At 50.1% G+C, this 14,485-nt stretch overlaps 1 protein-coding gene across 1 annotated transcript in view; it reads left to right on the top strand.

The window, feature by feature from the left end:
- eml6 (EMAP like 6) overlaps window positions 1-14,485 on the top strand; it is a 36,831-nt gene that overhangs the window by 6,866 nt on the left and 15,480 nt on the right. Inside the window, exons 2-27 of the mRNA XM_089005811.1 lie at window positions 650-909; window positions 1,006-1,165; window positions 1,245-1,343; window positions 1,411-1,479; window positions 1,582-1,767; window positions 1,823-1,958; window positions 2,044-2,245; window positions 2,311-2,448; window positions 2,516-2,772; window positions 3,078-3,287; window positions 3,348-3,515; window positions 5,793-5,899; window positions 5,962-6,062; window positions 7,389-7,575; window positions 7,643-7,748; window positions 7,817-7,910; window positions 7,991-8,091; window positions 8,284-8,486; window positions 8,817-8,928; window positions 8,994-9,121; window positions 9,236-9,377; window positions 9,455-9,607; window positions 9,670-9,801; window positions 9,955-10,043; window positions 11,860-12,027; window positions 13,606-13,807. Coding sequence (XP_088861937.1) covers window positions 713-909; window positions 1,006-1,165; window positions 1,245-1,343; window positions 1,411-1,479; window positions 1,582-1,767; window positions 1,823-1,958; window positions 2,044-2,245; window positions 2,311-2,448; window positions 2,516-2,772; window positions 3,078-3,287; window positions 3,348-3,515; window positions 5,793-5,899; window positions 5,962-6,062; window positions 7,389-7,575; window positions 7,643-7,748; window positions 7,817-7,910; window positions 7,991-8,091; window positions 8,284-8,486; window positions 8,817-8,928; window positions 8,994-9,121; window positions 9,236-9,377; window positions 9,455-9,607; window positions 9,670-9,801; window positions 9,955-10,043; window positions 11,860-12,027; window positions 13,606-13,807 — 3,847 coding nt within the window. The 5' untranslated portion in view covers window positions 650-712. The remainder of the gene's footprint in view (window positions 1-649; window positions 910-1,005; window positions 1,166-1,244; window positions 1,344-1,410; window positions 1,480-1,581; window positions 1,768-1,822; window positions 1,959-2,043; window positions 2,246-2,310; window positions 2,449-2,515; window positions 2,773-3,077; window positions 3,288-3,347; window positions 3,516-5,792; window positions 5,900-5,961; window positions 6,063-7,388; window positions 7,576-7,642; window positions 7,749-7,816; window positions 7,911-7,990; window positions 8,092-8,283; window positions 8,487-8,816; window positions 8,929-8,993; window positions 9,122-9,235; window positions 9,378-9,454; window positions 9,608-9,669; window positions 9,802-9,954; window positions 10,044-11,859; window positions 12,028-13,605; window positions 13,808-14,485) is intronic.

Here is a 14,485-nt window from a genome sequence, read left to right as displayed (position 1 = left end):
GGCTACCACTGCTCACCCACAGAAAAAAATGGACACTTGTACTGTAAATATGGGTTAATGCAATACAGCTACATATATCAATATGCCTTTCTTGATACTTGCACGATGTACATTTTTTATGAAACAGTTTTGCACATTTACATTATACAGTTGACATTTTTATTTTGCTATGCTTAGAATATCTTGTTTTTCTATCCTTTCGCCCCCCCCCCACCTCACCTCCTTTCAAATTGCTGCTGTGGACTGCAAATTTCCCCATTGTGGGACGAATAAAGGTTTTCTGATTCTGATTCTGATTATTAACCCTCAAATCCAAATGTGGACAATTTAAAGATGAAAAAGGCCTGGCGGCAATTTCTGTTTCATCAAAACGTTGTCGTGCTTTACTAATTTGATGGTTGATTCCTGAAACCAAGCATTTTGTAATAAAAGTAGGTAGCAAGCTAGATAGCTCGCCAGCCAGATAGACAGCTAATAGATAGCTATTAGATAGACATTAGATAGCTAGCCATTTGGGGGTCAGGATGGGGGGGGGGGGGTGACAGAAGGCTGCACCATGTTGCCTTTACTTCCATTGAAATGAGATGTCAGGACAAGATGGCGAGTGGTGTTTTTGTTTCCGCCTATTTGACTCATCGCAACGGCAAAGTTTTGACAGGACGCGATGGCGGCGGCGTTGGCGAGAAGATGGCGGTGAACGTTAGCGGGCGAGATGGCGGACAAGACGGCGCCGCGCTGCCAGCTGAGGCTGGAGTGGATTCACGGCTACCGCGGCCACCAATGCCGCAACAACCTCTTCTACACCGCAGGCAAGGAACTGGTCTACTTTGTGGCCGGGGTGGGCGTGGTCTACAACGCCCGCGACCACTCCCAAAAGTTCTACTTGGGACACAACGATGACATCATCAGGTCAGCCGCCACCTCCGTCATCGTCAGCGTGAGATGCTAACGAAAGCTACGGATCGGCCCGCGAGTCACACCTGTTGTGTTTTGCGCGGCGACCAGTCTGGCGCTGCATCCCGACAAAGTCCAGGTGGCGACCGGTCAGGTGGGCAAAGATCCCTACGTGTGCGTGTGGGATACCTACGCCACGCAGACCATCTCCATCCTGCGAGACGCGCACACCCACGGGGTGGCCTGTTTGGCTTTCGATGCCGACGGACAGGTGAACCGCCCACCCGCCCTCTTGCCCGCCACGTCTGTTCACACTCTGTGGCGTCCGCTCACCTGCCCTGTCGCCGTAGCGACTGGCCTCGGTCGGTCTGGATGCCAAGAACACTATTTGCGTGTGGGACTGGAGGAGAGGACGCGTCCTGGCCTCGGCGACCGGCCACTCGGACAGAGTACGCGTCTCCCCTCGCCCCCCTCGGTCCTGCCGGCTGTGTTGACGCTGCGCTTGACCCCCTGCAGATCTTCGACGTGGCTTGGGACCCGCAGCTTTCGACGCGACTGGTCAGCTGCGGCGTCAAACACATCAAGGTGAACTGACTCATTCCACTTTTGGCCTCCCTGAAAGCGAGGACAGCTCGCCCGACTGAAGCCGTCGCTCACCGCTTTGCTAACGACGGTGTCTGCTTTTAGTTCTGGACTCTGTGCGGAAACGCCCTGACCCCCAAACGCGGAGTCTTTGGGAAGACGGGCGACCTCCAAACCATTTTGTGCGTGGCCACCGCCAAGGAACAGACCACCTACTCTGGAGCGCTCAATGGAGACGTGTACGCCTGGAGGGGTGCCACGCTGGTCAGGACGGTGCAGGGGGCGCACGCGGTAAGTACGAATGCGCTCAAAGAGGCGGTCGCACTGACATGCCGCCGCCTTCCAGGCGGGGATCTTTAGCATGCACGCCAGCGAGGAGGGCTTCGCCACAGGCGGACGCGATGGTTGCGTCCGGCTGTGGGACGCCGACTTCAAGCCCATCACCAAGATCGACCTGCGCCAAGCCGAGCAGGGTTACAAAGGTGGGAGCGGTCGCCGCCGCTCAGGGGGCCGCGCCCCTCGACCGCGCTGCTCGACCGCCACACCGTCCGCCGTCTGCACTTTCAGGTCTGTCCATCCGCAGCGTCTGCTGGAAGGCGGACCGCGTCCTGGCCGGGACGCAGGACAGCGAGATCTTCGAGGTGATGGTGCGCGATCGGGACAAACCGCTGCTGCTGATGCAGGGACACAGTGACGGCGAGCTGTGGGCGCTCGACCTCCACCCCAAGCAACCGGTCGCCGTCACCGGCAGCGACGACCGCTCCGTAAGGTGAGCGGACGCTCTCGCCGTCTTGTCGCCGGAGTGAACGGACCCGACTTCCCGCCCGTGTCCAGACTGTGGAGCCTTCCGGACCACACGCTGCTGGCCCGTTGTAACATGGAGGAGTCGGTGCGCAGCGTTTCCTTCAACCACGACGGATCTCAGCTGGCTCTGGGCATGAAGGACGGCTCCTTCACCGTCCTGCGAGTCAGGTGATCCTCCGTGCCGCGCCGGCGACACGCCCGTTGCGGCAACGCTAACGCCGAATGGGCCGCTCAGGGACATGACGGAGGTGGTGCACATCAAGGACCGCAAAGAGGTGATCCACGAGCTCAAGTTTTCTCCGGACGGATCTTTCTTAGCCGTGGGCTCCAACGACGGCGTGGTGGACGTCTACGCTGTGGCGCAGCGCTTTAAAAAAGTGGGCGAGTGCGCCCGCTCCGCCTCCTTCATTACCCACCTGGACTGGTCCGTCGACTCACGCTTCCTGCAAACCAACGACGGCGCTGGAGAACATCTCTTTTACCGGATGCCAGGTAAAGTCCTCCGTCTGTGGCCCCAAGCTAAGGACGTGGTCCGGTCCGAGCTTAGCGGCATGCTCGTTGCTCTCTCGGTCGGGCCTTACATAACTTTGCAAACCTGATCGCTGTCAAGTCCCAATCCAGAAATGAAAGCCACCCTGGTTTGATTATTGCCACAGCTGCCTGTAGAGTAGTTAAAGGCGAAGCCAGGCCAGTCCCAGAGTCCTCCGTTCAGAAACCTGGTCTGACCGGAATCAGTTCTCCCCGACAGGCCAAGCTAAAGACTTGGCGAGTGAAAGAGACCTTTGACCCCTTGACAGGAGGTAAGCCGGCCTCCAAGGAGGAGGCCAAGGGGGTCCACTGGATGACGTGGACTGGCGTCCTGGGCCCGGAAGTCAACAGCATCTGGCCCAAATACTCCAACGCCACAAACATCAACTCGGTGGACGCCAACTACAGTAGCGCCGTCCTGGCCACCGGCGACGACCTGGGCCTCGTTAAACTCTTCCGCTTCCCGTGCCTTAAGAAAGGTCCGTCCTGACCAGTATGTGATAGCCGGCCAGCCTCCTCAGAGCACTTTCGTTCCGCAGGCGCCAAATTCAAGAAGTACATCGGCCATTCAGCCCACGTCACCAACGTGCGCTGGTCCAGTGACCTGCAATGGTTGGTCAGCACTGGCGGGGCCGACCACGCCGTCTTCCAGTGGCGCTTCTTGCCTGAGGGGATCATGAACGGTGTCCTGGAACCCCTGCTCCAAGGTAAGGTCACGTCGGCCTTGGTTGAGCCCAAAATCGCTCCTATCGAGATATGTGTCGACACTGTAAGTTCTTTGAGAAGCCCAGCCCGACCCAAAGAACGTTTAGGGGCTGTTCTCGCTAACCCTAACCCTTTTAGGTTTTTTTTTCTAACCCTCAACCTTAAACTTTAACCCCTAGACCAGGGGTGGGCAAACTTTTTGACTCGCGGGCCGCATTGGGTTCTAAAATTTGACAGAGGGGCCGGGCCAGGAGCATTTGGAGGGAGTGTTTGGGCCGGAAATACTCCGAACAAGTTATGTCCATAATTTATAAAATCACTTCAAATGACTTCGACTGAGCGTATTTTACAAAGATTCCACAGCATATAGCTATAGTTTACGTTTTAAGACTTGCGCTGAATATATGAAGTCTTGTTTTCGAGTTGATGACGATCCCCATGTGACGTCACGTTTGGACCGCCCCCGAAAAAGCGACATACAATGCATTTTGGGTACTTTGTTTGGTCTGAAAACTTCGTGTTAATCCGTGTTGATCCGTGTTGATCCGTGTTGATGGCGAAATTAGAAGGAAAACACATAAATAACGCCATGGTGAATCGTTGTGTGTTGCACCAAGACAACTATTTGATATTCGCTGACACAAATTCCCAGCTGACAAATCAGCCCATTTCCAACGGAGCTTGGGCGCAATCTTTTTCTGGGTGCTACATTGCTGTCATTGACGGCTCGAATTGATATGGGAGGACTCCTAGAATCAATTGCAAACATTTATGCTTTCCTCTTCAGAAGAACAAGAACAAGAAAACATCTTCTCCGAATCTGAAGCCATTGTTTTGATTCTCGAGCAAGGCACGACGTCTTGGTGTGACGTCACGAACAGAGGGGTGGGACCTTCTGAAACTGACCATTTCCGGATTCATTTTGAAGTCATTTTTATTGGTGTTTTTCATTTAACTAAAAATATCAGCCTGCCTGATTTGGGTATTTTAGATGCTATAAAACGTTTTTCTGATGTCAGTGGGAAACAAAAACAAAAAATGGTGCCGGTTGTCCTTTAAATGTAGTATGTACAAACCTCATAGCACAGTAAAAACACTACAACCCAATTTATTAACTGTCTTTCAAATGTGAAAAATATCCCTGATCAGTTAATAAATTTGTCTCAAGGAATATGCAAGATATGGCATTTACAGACTATTTCGCAGATACTTGGAGGAGGAAATGGAAATAGATTAAAATAACATATGCACTGTGATTTATCAAGATTGCGTCTGTTTTTAAGTTTCCATCGAAGGGGCAAAGAAATCAACATTTATTGAAAAATGGAATCACTTTCAACATTCAAAACATATTATTACACAACGAAATATTCAAGCTCAATAATACCTACTTGTGTTAAATTCCGCCAAATCATAGATGGTCTGTCCTGACCGCGCGCTCTCGCCTTCACGCGCTAACAATACACGTGTACCGTCGCCGAGCACACAAACATAGACTACCTGCAGTTGAAATTTGCATACTCGGCTCGGCAGCCAATCAGAAGCCTGCTTCTTTCTTCCGGACTTTCGCAAGCGTTACAAAGTCGTGCAATTGCATGTCATTTTCCAAAATAGATGCACAGAACCTCAGACTAGAAGAAAGATTCAAAAGAAGCTAACAACATATGTGACGCTACAAAACGTAAATTTACATTAAACCGTGACTGTAAAGTGTACGTGAGACTTATGAAAGAGGCTTAGTGGCTCGTAGGAATCAATGCAAGCGTTGCATTGTGCACCACAATGACAATCGACTACTGTAGCAAAATTTACAGCCATGCGCATTTGCCGTAAATTAAGCAAGGTAGCATTTGTAGTTGTTGCATTCTTGATTAAAAAAAAAAACTATACTTTGTGACAATGTTTCTTAATGGGATTGGTCTCATTTTGCTTCAAGTTGGGAAAATTGGGGCCAGCAACTTTTCAGTTACCTATCTGCCCTGTTGTTCGCTAGCTTTTTGTCATGAGTTTTAGACACTGTTTGTACTATAATTTGGGCAAGTTCGGCGGGCCGGATTGAAAAGCCTAACGGGCCGTATGTGGCCCGCGGGCCGTAGTTTGCCCATGCCTGCCCTAGACCCTAACTCATGAACCCTAACCCATAACCCCTTAACCCTAACCCCTAACCCTTTTTAGTTTTTTTTTCTAACCCTAAACCCCTAAACCCTAACTCCTAAACCCTAAACACTTGAAGTCTTTGAGAACCCCGCCGCCCTTAGGGACTGTTCTCCCAATCTTAGAAGGCTACGCGGACTCCAACAGCGGCGACTCGGACTCGGACATATCGGATGTGCCCGAGATCGACTCGGACATCGAGCAGGAATCTCAGCATAACTACGAACGGCAGGTGACCTTCCAACCCTGAAACTTATGGACACTGGGGAGACTTTGAGACTTTGCCGTCCGCAGGTTTACAAGGACGACCTGCCGCAGCTACGCAAGAAGCTGATTGGTTCACTCAAGAGGCAGAAAGCTCCCGAGGAGGGTCTTCGTCTGCAATTTGTTCACGGGTAACAAGGAAATAATAATAATAGTTGTTATAGTAGTACTATTAATAATAGTAGTCATAATAATAATAATAATAATAATAATAATAATAATAATCAATTAGATTCCTAAGGACCTTTCAAAACTCTCAAAGTCACTTTACAGTCACAGAATCAGTTTTTCTGTGGGTGAGCAGCGGTAGCCACATGCGCCAGCGTTCACTCAACATGGCATCACTCAAATACAGTAGATAGAAAGTTAGCTAGCTGGCTAATAGATAACTACTAGATAACTAATAGATATCTAGCTAGAGTGATAGCATCCATCCATCTATTTTCCGTACCGCTTATTCCTCATTAGGGTCGCAAGGGGTGCTGGAGCCTATCCCAGCTGTCTTCGGGCCCGAGGCCGGGGATACCCTGAATTGGTTGCCATGCACCTAGGGACAATTTGGAGTGTTCAATCTGCCTGCCATGCATGGTTTTGGAACGTGGGAGGAAACCGGAGGACCCGGAGAAAACCCACACGGGCCCAGGGAGAACATGCAAACTCCACACAGGGAGGCCGGAGCGGGATGCGACCCGGGGACCTCTGCACTGTGAAGCCGGTGTGCTAACCACTCGACTACCAGGCCGCCAATAGATAGCATATAGATAGGAAATAGTTAGGTAGCCAGCTAGATAGCTAGTTAGCAAATAGATATCAAATAGATATGTAGCAAGGTAGCCAGTTAGATAGCTGGCTAGAAAGCCAGCTAGATAGCGAGATTAGCTAGCTAATAAATAACTAATAGAGAGCAAGCTAGAGAGATAGCCAGCTAGCTAATAGATAGACATATAGATTAGCTAGCTAGTAAATAACTAATAGATAGCCAGATAGAGAGCTAGCCAGCTAGCTAATAGACCGCAAATAGATAGCCAGCTAGATAGCCAGAGAGATAGTCAGATTAGCTAGCTAATAAATGACTAATAGATAGCCAGCTAGAGAGCTAACCAGCTAGCTAATAGACCGCAAATAATTTTTCCAGCTCGCTGGCGTCAAAAGATGATCAAAGAAATATTTCAGGCCTTTCAAGCAGCTACACGTATGTGGCGTAGATGCACGCACGGGGTAAACCTACCTAATCTAGCTATTTATCATTACTCAGTTATCATTTCCTATCTATGAATGATTAGCTAGCTAATGTAGCTAACTATCTGGATTAGCTAACTAGCTAGCTAATCTAGCTACTTGTCTCAATTTAGTTGTCAATACCTATCCACAAATGATTTTATTACATTGACTCGGGGTTCCGGAGACCCGCCGGCGGGATTTGAGGCTCACCTCTGGAGTCCCAATGCTTGCCGCAGGTACCGGGGCTTCGACTGCCGGAGCAACCTGTTCTACAGCCAGACGGGCGAGGTGGTGTACCACGTGGCTGCCGTGGCGGTGGTCTACAACCGGCTGCAACACACGCAGAGATTCTACCAGGGCCACGACGACGACATCCTCAGCCTGGCCGTGCATCCGCTCAAGGACTTTGCCGCCAGCGCGCAGGTAGTTCGCGGATTCTGGGGCCCTGCCGGGGTCGGGCTGTCTGACGGGCCCTCCCGCACTTGACCAGGTGGGCCGGGATCCACCGGTCCACGTGTGGGACGTGTCCACTCTCAAATGTCTGTCGCTGCTCCGAGGTCACCACAGCACCGGCGTGTGCGCGCTGGACTTCACCGGTAATCTGCTGCTAGTTATCCACACGCTTGCGGGTCCTAAACTCCATTTGTGCGTTTTGTGCTCGCAGCCGACGGCAAGAGTTTGGTGTCGGTGGGAATGGACCACTTCCACTCTGTGGTCATCTGGGACTGGAAGAAGGGCGAGCGACTGGCCAAAAGCAGGTCCGCGGCCACCCCACCCCCGAGCGCCCGGCGTTCCAGCCACCCGGGCTTCGCCTCCACTCGCTCTGCTTTTCTTGCAGCGGTCACAAGGACAAAGTGTTTGTGGTGAAGAGTAATCCCTTCCGGATGGACAAGTTGGTCACGCTGGGGATGAAACACATCAAGTTCTGGCAACACTCAGGTGGGAAAACGAGTGCTCGCGCGGCCGTATACACCCAATGCGCAGCAACGAACGGCTGGCGTTAGCGGAGACCCAAAACAAAGACGAGCGCCTGGCGGCAAATATCATGGTCTCTTGGGAACGCAAAGGCGGTCCGCTTCCTAGCCTGGCTCCTTCTGATCTGCTGAGCCGCTTTGTTTTCCTCCCGATCAGGTGGCGGTCTGACCTTCAAACGGGGAATCTTTGCTAACCTGGGCAAGCAGGAGACCATGATGTCGGCGTGCTACGGCCGCGCCGAGGACTCGCTGTACTCCGGGGCCACCAACGGCGATGTTTACATTTGGCGAGAAACCACGCTGGTCAAGACCATCAAGGCCCACGACGGGCCCGTCTTCGCCATGTGTTCCCTGGACAAGGTCTGGACCGGACGCCGTTGTCGTCGACTTGGGGGAAGGCCTCGGGCATTTCTGGCACCCAGCCTTGAGGTCTGCGTACCATCAGACCTTTTTGTCTCCGCTAGCAAGATCATTCCGGGCACCGGTTCAAGGACTGTGTCCAGTGGCAAGCCTTACCGGCAACGTAGTGTGCCGCACTCCTAGCGCCGCCGGCGCGCTAACGTGTCTTAGTGGTGGCAAAGGAGTCCAGTGGGGGATGTGCAGTCAATGTTCCGAGGGCTTCCCGCAAACGGTCGACGTGGATTGCGGCGTGATGGTTCCCAAACGGCAGTTGTCGTCTGGATTGTTCAGGGTTTCGTGACGGGCGGCAAGGATGGGGTGGTGGAACTCTGGGACGATGCCTTTGAAAGGTGTCTGAAGACATACGCCATCAAGAGGACGCTTCTGTCCCCCTCGTCTAAAGGTGGGACGCGCCTCCCGCCGCCCAAGCGGTCGCCCGAGCACCGTTGTGCGTCTTCTCCTCTTTAGGTCTCCTGCTGGAGGACAATCCGTCCATCCGAGCGATCACGCTGGGACACGGCCACATTCTTGTCGGTACCAAGAACGGAGAAATTCTGGAGATTGACAAGACCGGTCCCATGACGCTGCTGGTCCAGGTCAGACTGGTCATCGGGCGCTCGAGACTCCAAGCGCCCTCATCCGAAGGCCGGGGACTCAGACCCAGTTCCAGACAACCAACTGTCAAAGCGCCATTGGTTTGTTGCGTTCAGGGTCACATGGAGGGCGAGGTTTGGGGCTTGGCCGCCCATCCGCTGCTTCCCGTCTGCGCCACCGTCAGCGATGACAAAACCCTCAGGATGTGGGAGCTGTCGGCCAATCACAGAATGGTCGCCGTGCGCAAGCTGAAGAAAGGTTTGTCTGAGCCCGCCCCGAGCAGCAAAGGGACCCTCCCCACATCCAACCGATCTTGGTCCTGGTTCATCACAAAGGGGGGCGCTGCTGCGCCTTCTCCCCGGACGGCAAAGCTCTGGCGGTGGGTCTGAACGACGGAAGCTTCCTAGTGGTCAACGCCGACACGCTGGAGGACATGGTGACCTTCCACCACCGCAGGGAGCTTATCTCGGACATCCGCTTCTCCCAAGGTAGGGTGAGCGAACGCCGGAACTCGACAGGCGCCGGAACTCGACGGCGCCGCATGTTTCAGATACCGGCAAGTACCTGGCGGTGGCGTCGCACGATTCCTTTGTGGACATCTACAACGTGCTGACTAGCAAAAGGGTGGGCATCTGTAAAGGAGCCGCAAGCATGGTCACTCATCTGGATTGGGACTCCAGAGGTGAGCCTCAAATCCCGCCGATGGGTCTCCGGACCTTGCCGGCAGGTCTCCGGACCCCGGACGGCCGGACGGCGGATTTCCGGACCCCTTCGGCGGGTCTCCGGACCATGGACGGCTTCCCTTCACGCCGCCTCAACTTTGGACCGCTTGCAGGAAAACTTTTGCAGGTCAACACGGGCAACAAAGAGCAGCTTTTCTTCGAGGCTCCTCGAGGGCGCCAGCAGAGCATTGACGCCGCAGAGGTTGGTGGTTTTGCACCCATGCCCCAATCACCCACCACACTTTCAATGCTATAGCCCCAACCTCTGGAAAGCTAAAATGAAAATAAGGATGTAATATCCCAAATTTTGCAGCGTTTTTGAAAAACGTCAACAATAAAATTACATGGCTCTTGAAGCAGGCATAGCCAAGGTCCAAGATCGCAATAACTGGTATATTTAGCTAATTTAGACCTTGGAGAATGGGAATACAGTAAAGTCTCGTTATATCGATATTCAAGGGAGTCCGAAAAAATATCGATATAACCGGGACTATCGATATATCCGACCCTGTTTGCATGTAATTTTCTCCGTGCGTGCATAGAAATAGTATCGATATAACCGGGACTATCGATATATCCGATATCGATATAACGAGACTTTACTGTAATATCAGTTTCCATATGTTTGAAGAAAAAGGTCAATTTTGAAGAGGTCTAAGCTAGCTAGACAGCTAGCTATTAGCAGTATAGCTAGCTAGCTATTTGAGTCAGGAAACATAATAGCTATCTAGTTAGCTAGCTATCTATTAGCTATCTAGCATTCTTAGCTAGCTAGCTTTATATCTTTTTGAGTTATTCCGGGTTTAGTGAACGCTGGCGCGTGTGGCTGCCGCTGCTCACCCACAGAATAACTGATCCTGTGACTGTAAAGTGACCTTGAGAGTTTTGAAAGGCACTTAGAAATTAAATAGATTAGTATTATTATAGCTGCTGATGTTACCTACAGTTTTGTGTGGATTTTTACATACAGGTAAAAATAACCCACAACATTATCAACGTCAGCTATCAATAATAGATAGCTCATAGCTAGCCAGACAGCTGTGTGTGTGTGTGTGCGTGTGCAATCATGGGATCATCACAATGCACTAGCGCAAGGCCTATTTCTTGAGTTTCTTGAGTGATTTACTTGCAAACATTTTGAGGTGTCAGCTTTTTCTCGCCCAAATGGGGCAATCAGAGCCAAGCATAGAACAATCAAGATAATCAGACAGAACAAAAGAAGTCATCGGATTAGCTTCAGTGTACTGCTCCCCCAAACTTGGAGCCTATCAGAGCAGAGGTCTGGCACTTTTGGGCCAGAATTACCAGCACCACTTGAGTTCGTTGACGAAGCCATTGTGAGCGCAGTCATGTATTTTGGGCTAGTTGAACCATCCCGACGTGAATTCTGCAGCAGCGGTTGGTCCACGTGGTCGAGTCAACCATTTGCAACACAAGTGGCAAGGGACAGCCATTTACGCCCTGCCGTGCGGTGACATCACGTAATAATATTATTATTAATAATAATAATAGTAATATATTTCATTTGTAAGCACCTTTCAAAACTCTCAAGGTCACTTTACAGTCACTGGATCAGTTTTTCTATGGGTGAGCAGCGGCAGCCACGCGCCAGCGTTCACTCAACCTGGAAGTAACTCAAAAAGATAGAAGGCTAGCTAGCTAATAGATAGCTATACAGGTAATATCTAGCTAGCGAGATAGCTAATATGTTTTTATGAGGGTGAGCAGCGGCAGCCACACGCGCCAGCGTTCACTCAACCCGGAAGTGACTCAAAAGGATATAAAGCTAGCCAGGTAATAGATAGCTAAACAGCTAATAGCTAGCTAGCTAGATAGCTAATATGATTTTCTTTGGGTGAGCAGCAGGATAACTCAAATAGACCGAAAGCTAGCTAGTTAGCTAGCTATTCAACAGCTAATAGATAGCCAGCTAGCTAGCTAGCCAACAGATAGCCAGCTAGGTATGAGATCCTCCCCATGCCTGAGCAAGCCTTGTCCCTTTGAACTGCCCGTTGCAGGTGGACAAGCTGGAGTGGGCCAGTTGGACTTCGGTTCTGGGCCCCAGCTGCCAGGGAATCTGGCCCACGTTCGGCTTGGTCAATGCGGCGTCGCTCAGCAAAGACGGAAAACTGCTAGCTAGCGGCGACGACTTTGGCTTCCTGAAGCTCTTCAGCTTCCCGTGCAGGGTGAGACCCAGCCACTTTATAATAATAAGAATCCATTTCATTTCTAAGCGCCTTTCAAAACTCTCAAGGTCACTTTACAGTCACAGGATCAGTTCTTCTGTGGGTGAGCAGCGACAGCCACACGCGCCAGCGTTCACTGAACCCGGAAGTAACTCAAAAAGATAGAACGCTAGCTAGCTAATAAATACAGTAATAATAATAATATATTTAATTTATAAGCACCTTTCAAAACTTTACAGGTCACTTTACAGTCACTTTACAGTCACAGGATACAGTCGCTAAACGATAGCTAGCTAGGTAGAAAAAATAGTTAATTTCTAAGTTTAATGGATCTGGAGTTATCTGAGCTTGAAATAAGGGCAGCTGTCCAAATACAAAAAATTAGATCCATATTGGTTTATATGGGGCTTTAACAGCTGAAGCTAGAACAAAGCGCTAACATGGAAAAAAGGGAACTGCTGCCCCCTTGTCGAAAAAAAAGAAAAAACATTGCCAGAGGCCACGGCCAGCGCTTCATCGGCACCCTAGCATGAAAAAATACAAAAGCCGAAAACAAATTGGGGAATGGCGCGCACATCATATTTTCAATTCCTGAATACATTTGTGAATGGCAGAGAATTAGTTAATAAACGGCGACCACAACATTGTTAACACGGCCGATCTTTTCATACTGTATAGTAATACCTCGGTTTATGAACTCCTGGGCTTACAAACTTTTTGGTTTACGAACGTTAAATTTATGAAAATTTAAGCTTGGCATACAAACATTTTTTTGGGATACACACAGAGCACCACAGTGATTGATATGTCGAACAAGCCCGTTCTCCTAACAAGGAAATTGCAACCAACTTAAACAGTAAAGAGACAGGCAGACGACAGAGAGAGAGAGTGAGAAAAGGGATAGAAAATAGTGAAATTTGGACTCGTTTCAACTTTGATATTTCAAAGGCAGAGTGTAGACTGCAAGGTTAAAATATCCCATCCATCAGGCTCCACAAATAACCCGCACAAGCCATCTGTACACTTGATGCAAAAAGCAATCAACCCAGCTAAACAGAACACAATTGATGAGGAACTAGGTAAAATTATCGCAGAGAAAGCACCTACAAGGGGTCATTCCTCAAGATGGTGAAAGAAGAAGGCAAACCGGCCACTCCACTCCATCAAGCCATCAATGACCATGACAAAGGTCAATAAAACCACTTTATTATACGGTAGTTTATTTCTTTAATTACAATACCATGGCACATTTATTATACATAAATAAGGTATATTTTGTGTAGTTTTAAGAACATTAGAAAGTAGAAAATGACGTTTTATGGGGACCTGGGAACGGATTATTCTCATTTAACTGGTTTCCTATGGGAAATTAATTTTTGGGATACACACTTATCACCTTACACACTCTGTCTGTGAACCAATGAAGTTCGTAAGCCAAGGTACCACTGTATAAGGTGACAATGATAGCTTTGGTAGAGCCTCGCTTGACTAAAAGCGCAACTTTCTGGGCCTGCCTAGCCCCACGCCCCCAGCACCTTTCAGCCGCCCTCTGACCTGACGCCTCTTCTCCGCCGCCAGGGTTACTTCTCCAAATTCAAAAAGTACGTTGGTCACAGCATAAACGTGACCAACGTCCGCTGGTCCAATGACGACACGCTCTTGCTGTCGGTGGGCGGGGCCGACACGGCGCTGATGGTTTGGATCCGGGAGCCTCCGGGTCGCAAGGAGAGCAAAGTGATGGACAGCGAAGAGTCCGATGACGACGCTGAGGAGGACGGAGGTACGGCACTGCCCGCGTACGCGCGTCGCAAACTGGAGGGGCTCAAGGGACAAGCGACACCATTTTTTGGTTTCCTAACTGACATCAGAAAAACGTTTTATAGCATCTAAAATACCCAAAATACGCAGGCTGATATTTTAGTCAAATGCAAAACACCAATAAAAAGGACTTCAAGTTGCCCTAAACTGCCACTAATGAGCTCGAAACTGGGGAGATTCAGAAAGTCCCACCGCCAGTTGTTGACGTCACATCAGGAAACTCCTTCACAAACTGCCTTGCTCCAGAATCAAAACAATGGCTTCAGAGTGTTCAGATTGGGAGAAGATGCTTTCTTGTTACTCATCCACTTATGAATATGATTCAAATAGTTCTGAAGAGGAAAGCATAAACGTTTGTAATCGATTAAAGAAGTCCTTCCGGGTCAATGCGATCCATCTGCCAGCGATGAAACCGGTGAAGATCTGGTCTCCGATGTAGCACCCAGAAAATGCACAAGATGGCGCACAAGCTGCATTTCGTCCAGTATATAGAGCCGCTTATCAGAGCCGTAAAGCCGCCCGTGATTGGTTAAAATCTGTGATACAAGAAGTGGGGTGGGTTTTACGCACACACAAAGGAGACATCAGATGTTGAGACGAGAGAGAAAGCTCCGACAGCGCTCCAGAGTAAAAAATGACA

Source organism: Hippocampus bargibanti, linkage group LG10, assembly GCF_051943395.1.
Source record: "Hippocampus bargibanti isolate YZ-2025 linkage group LG10, ASM5194339v1, whole genome shotgun sequence".
Taxonomy (NCBI): Eukaryota; Metazoa; Chordata; class Actinopteri; order Syngnathiformes; family Syngnathidae; genus Hippocampus; species Hippocampus bargibanti.
Note: the sequence above shows the minus strand (reverse complement) of the source record. Positions and strands in the feature narration are given on the sequence as shown.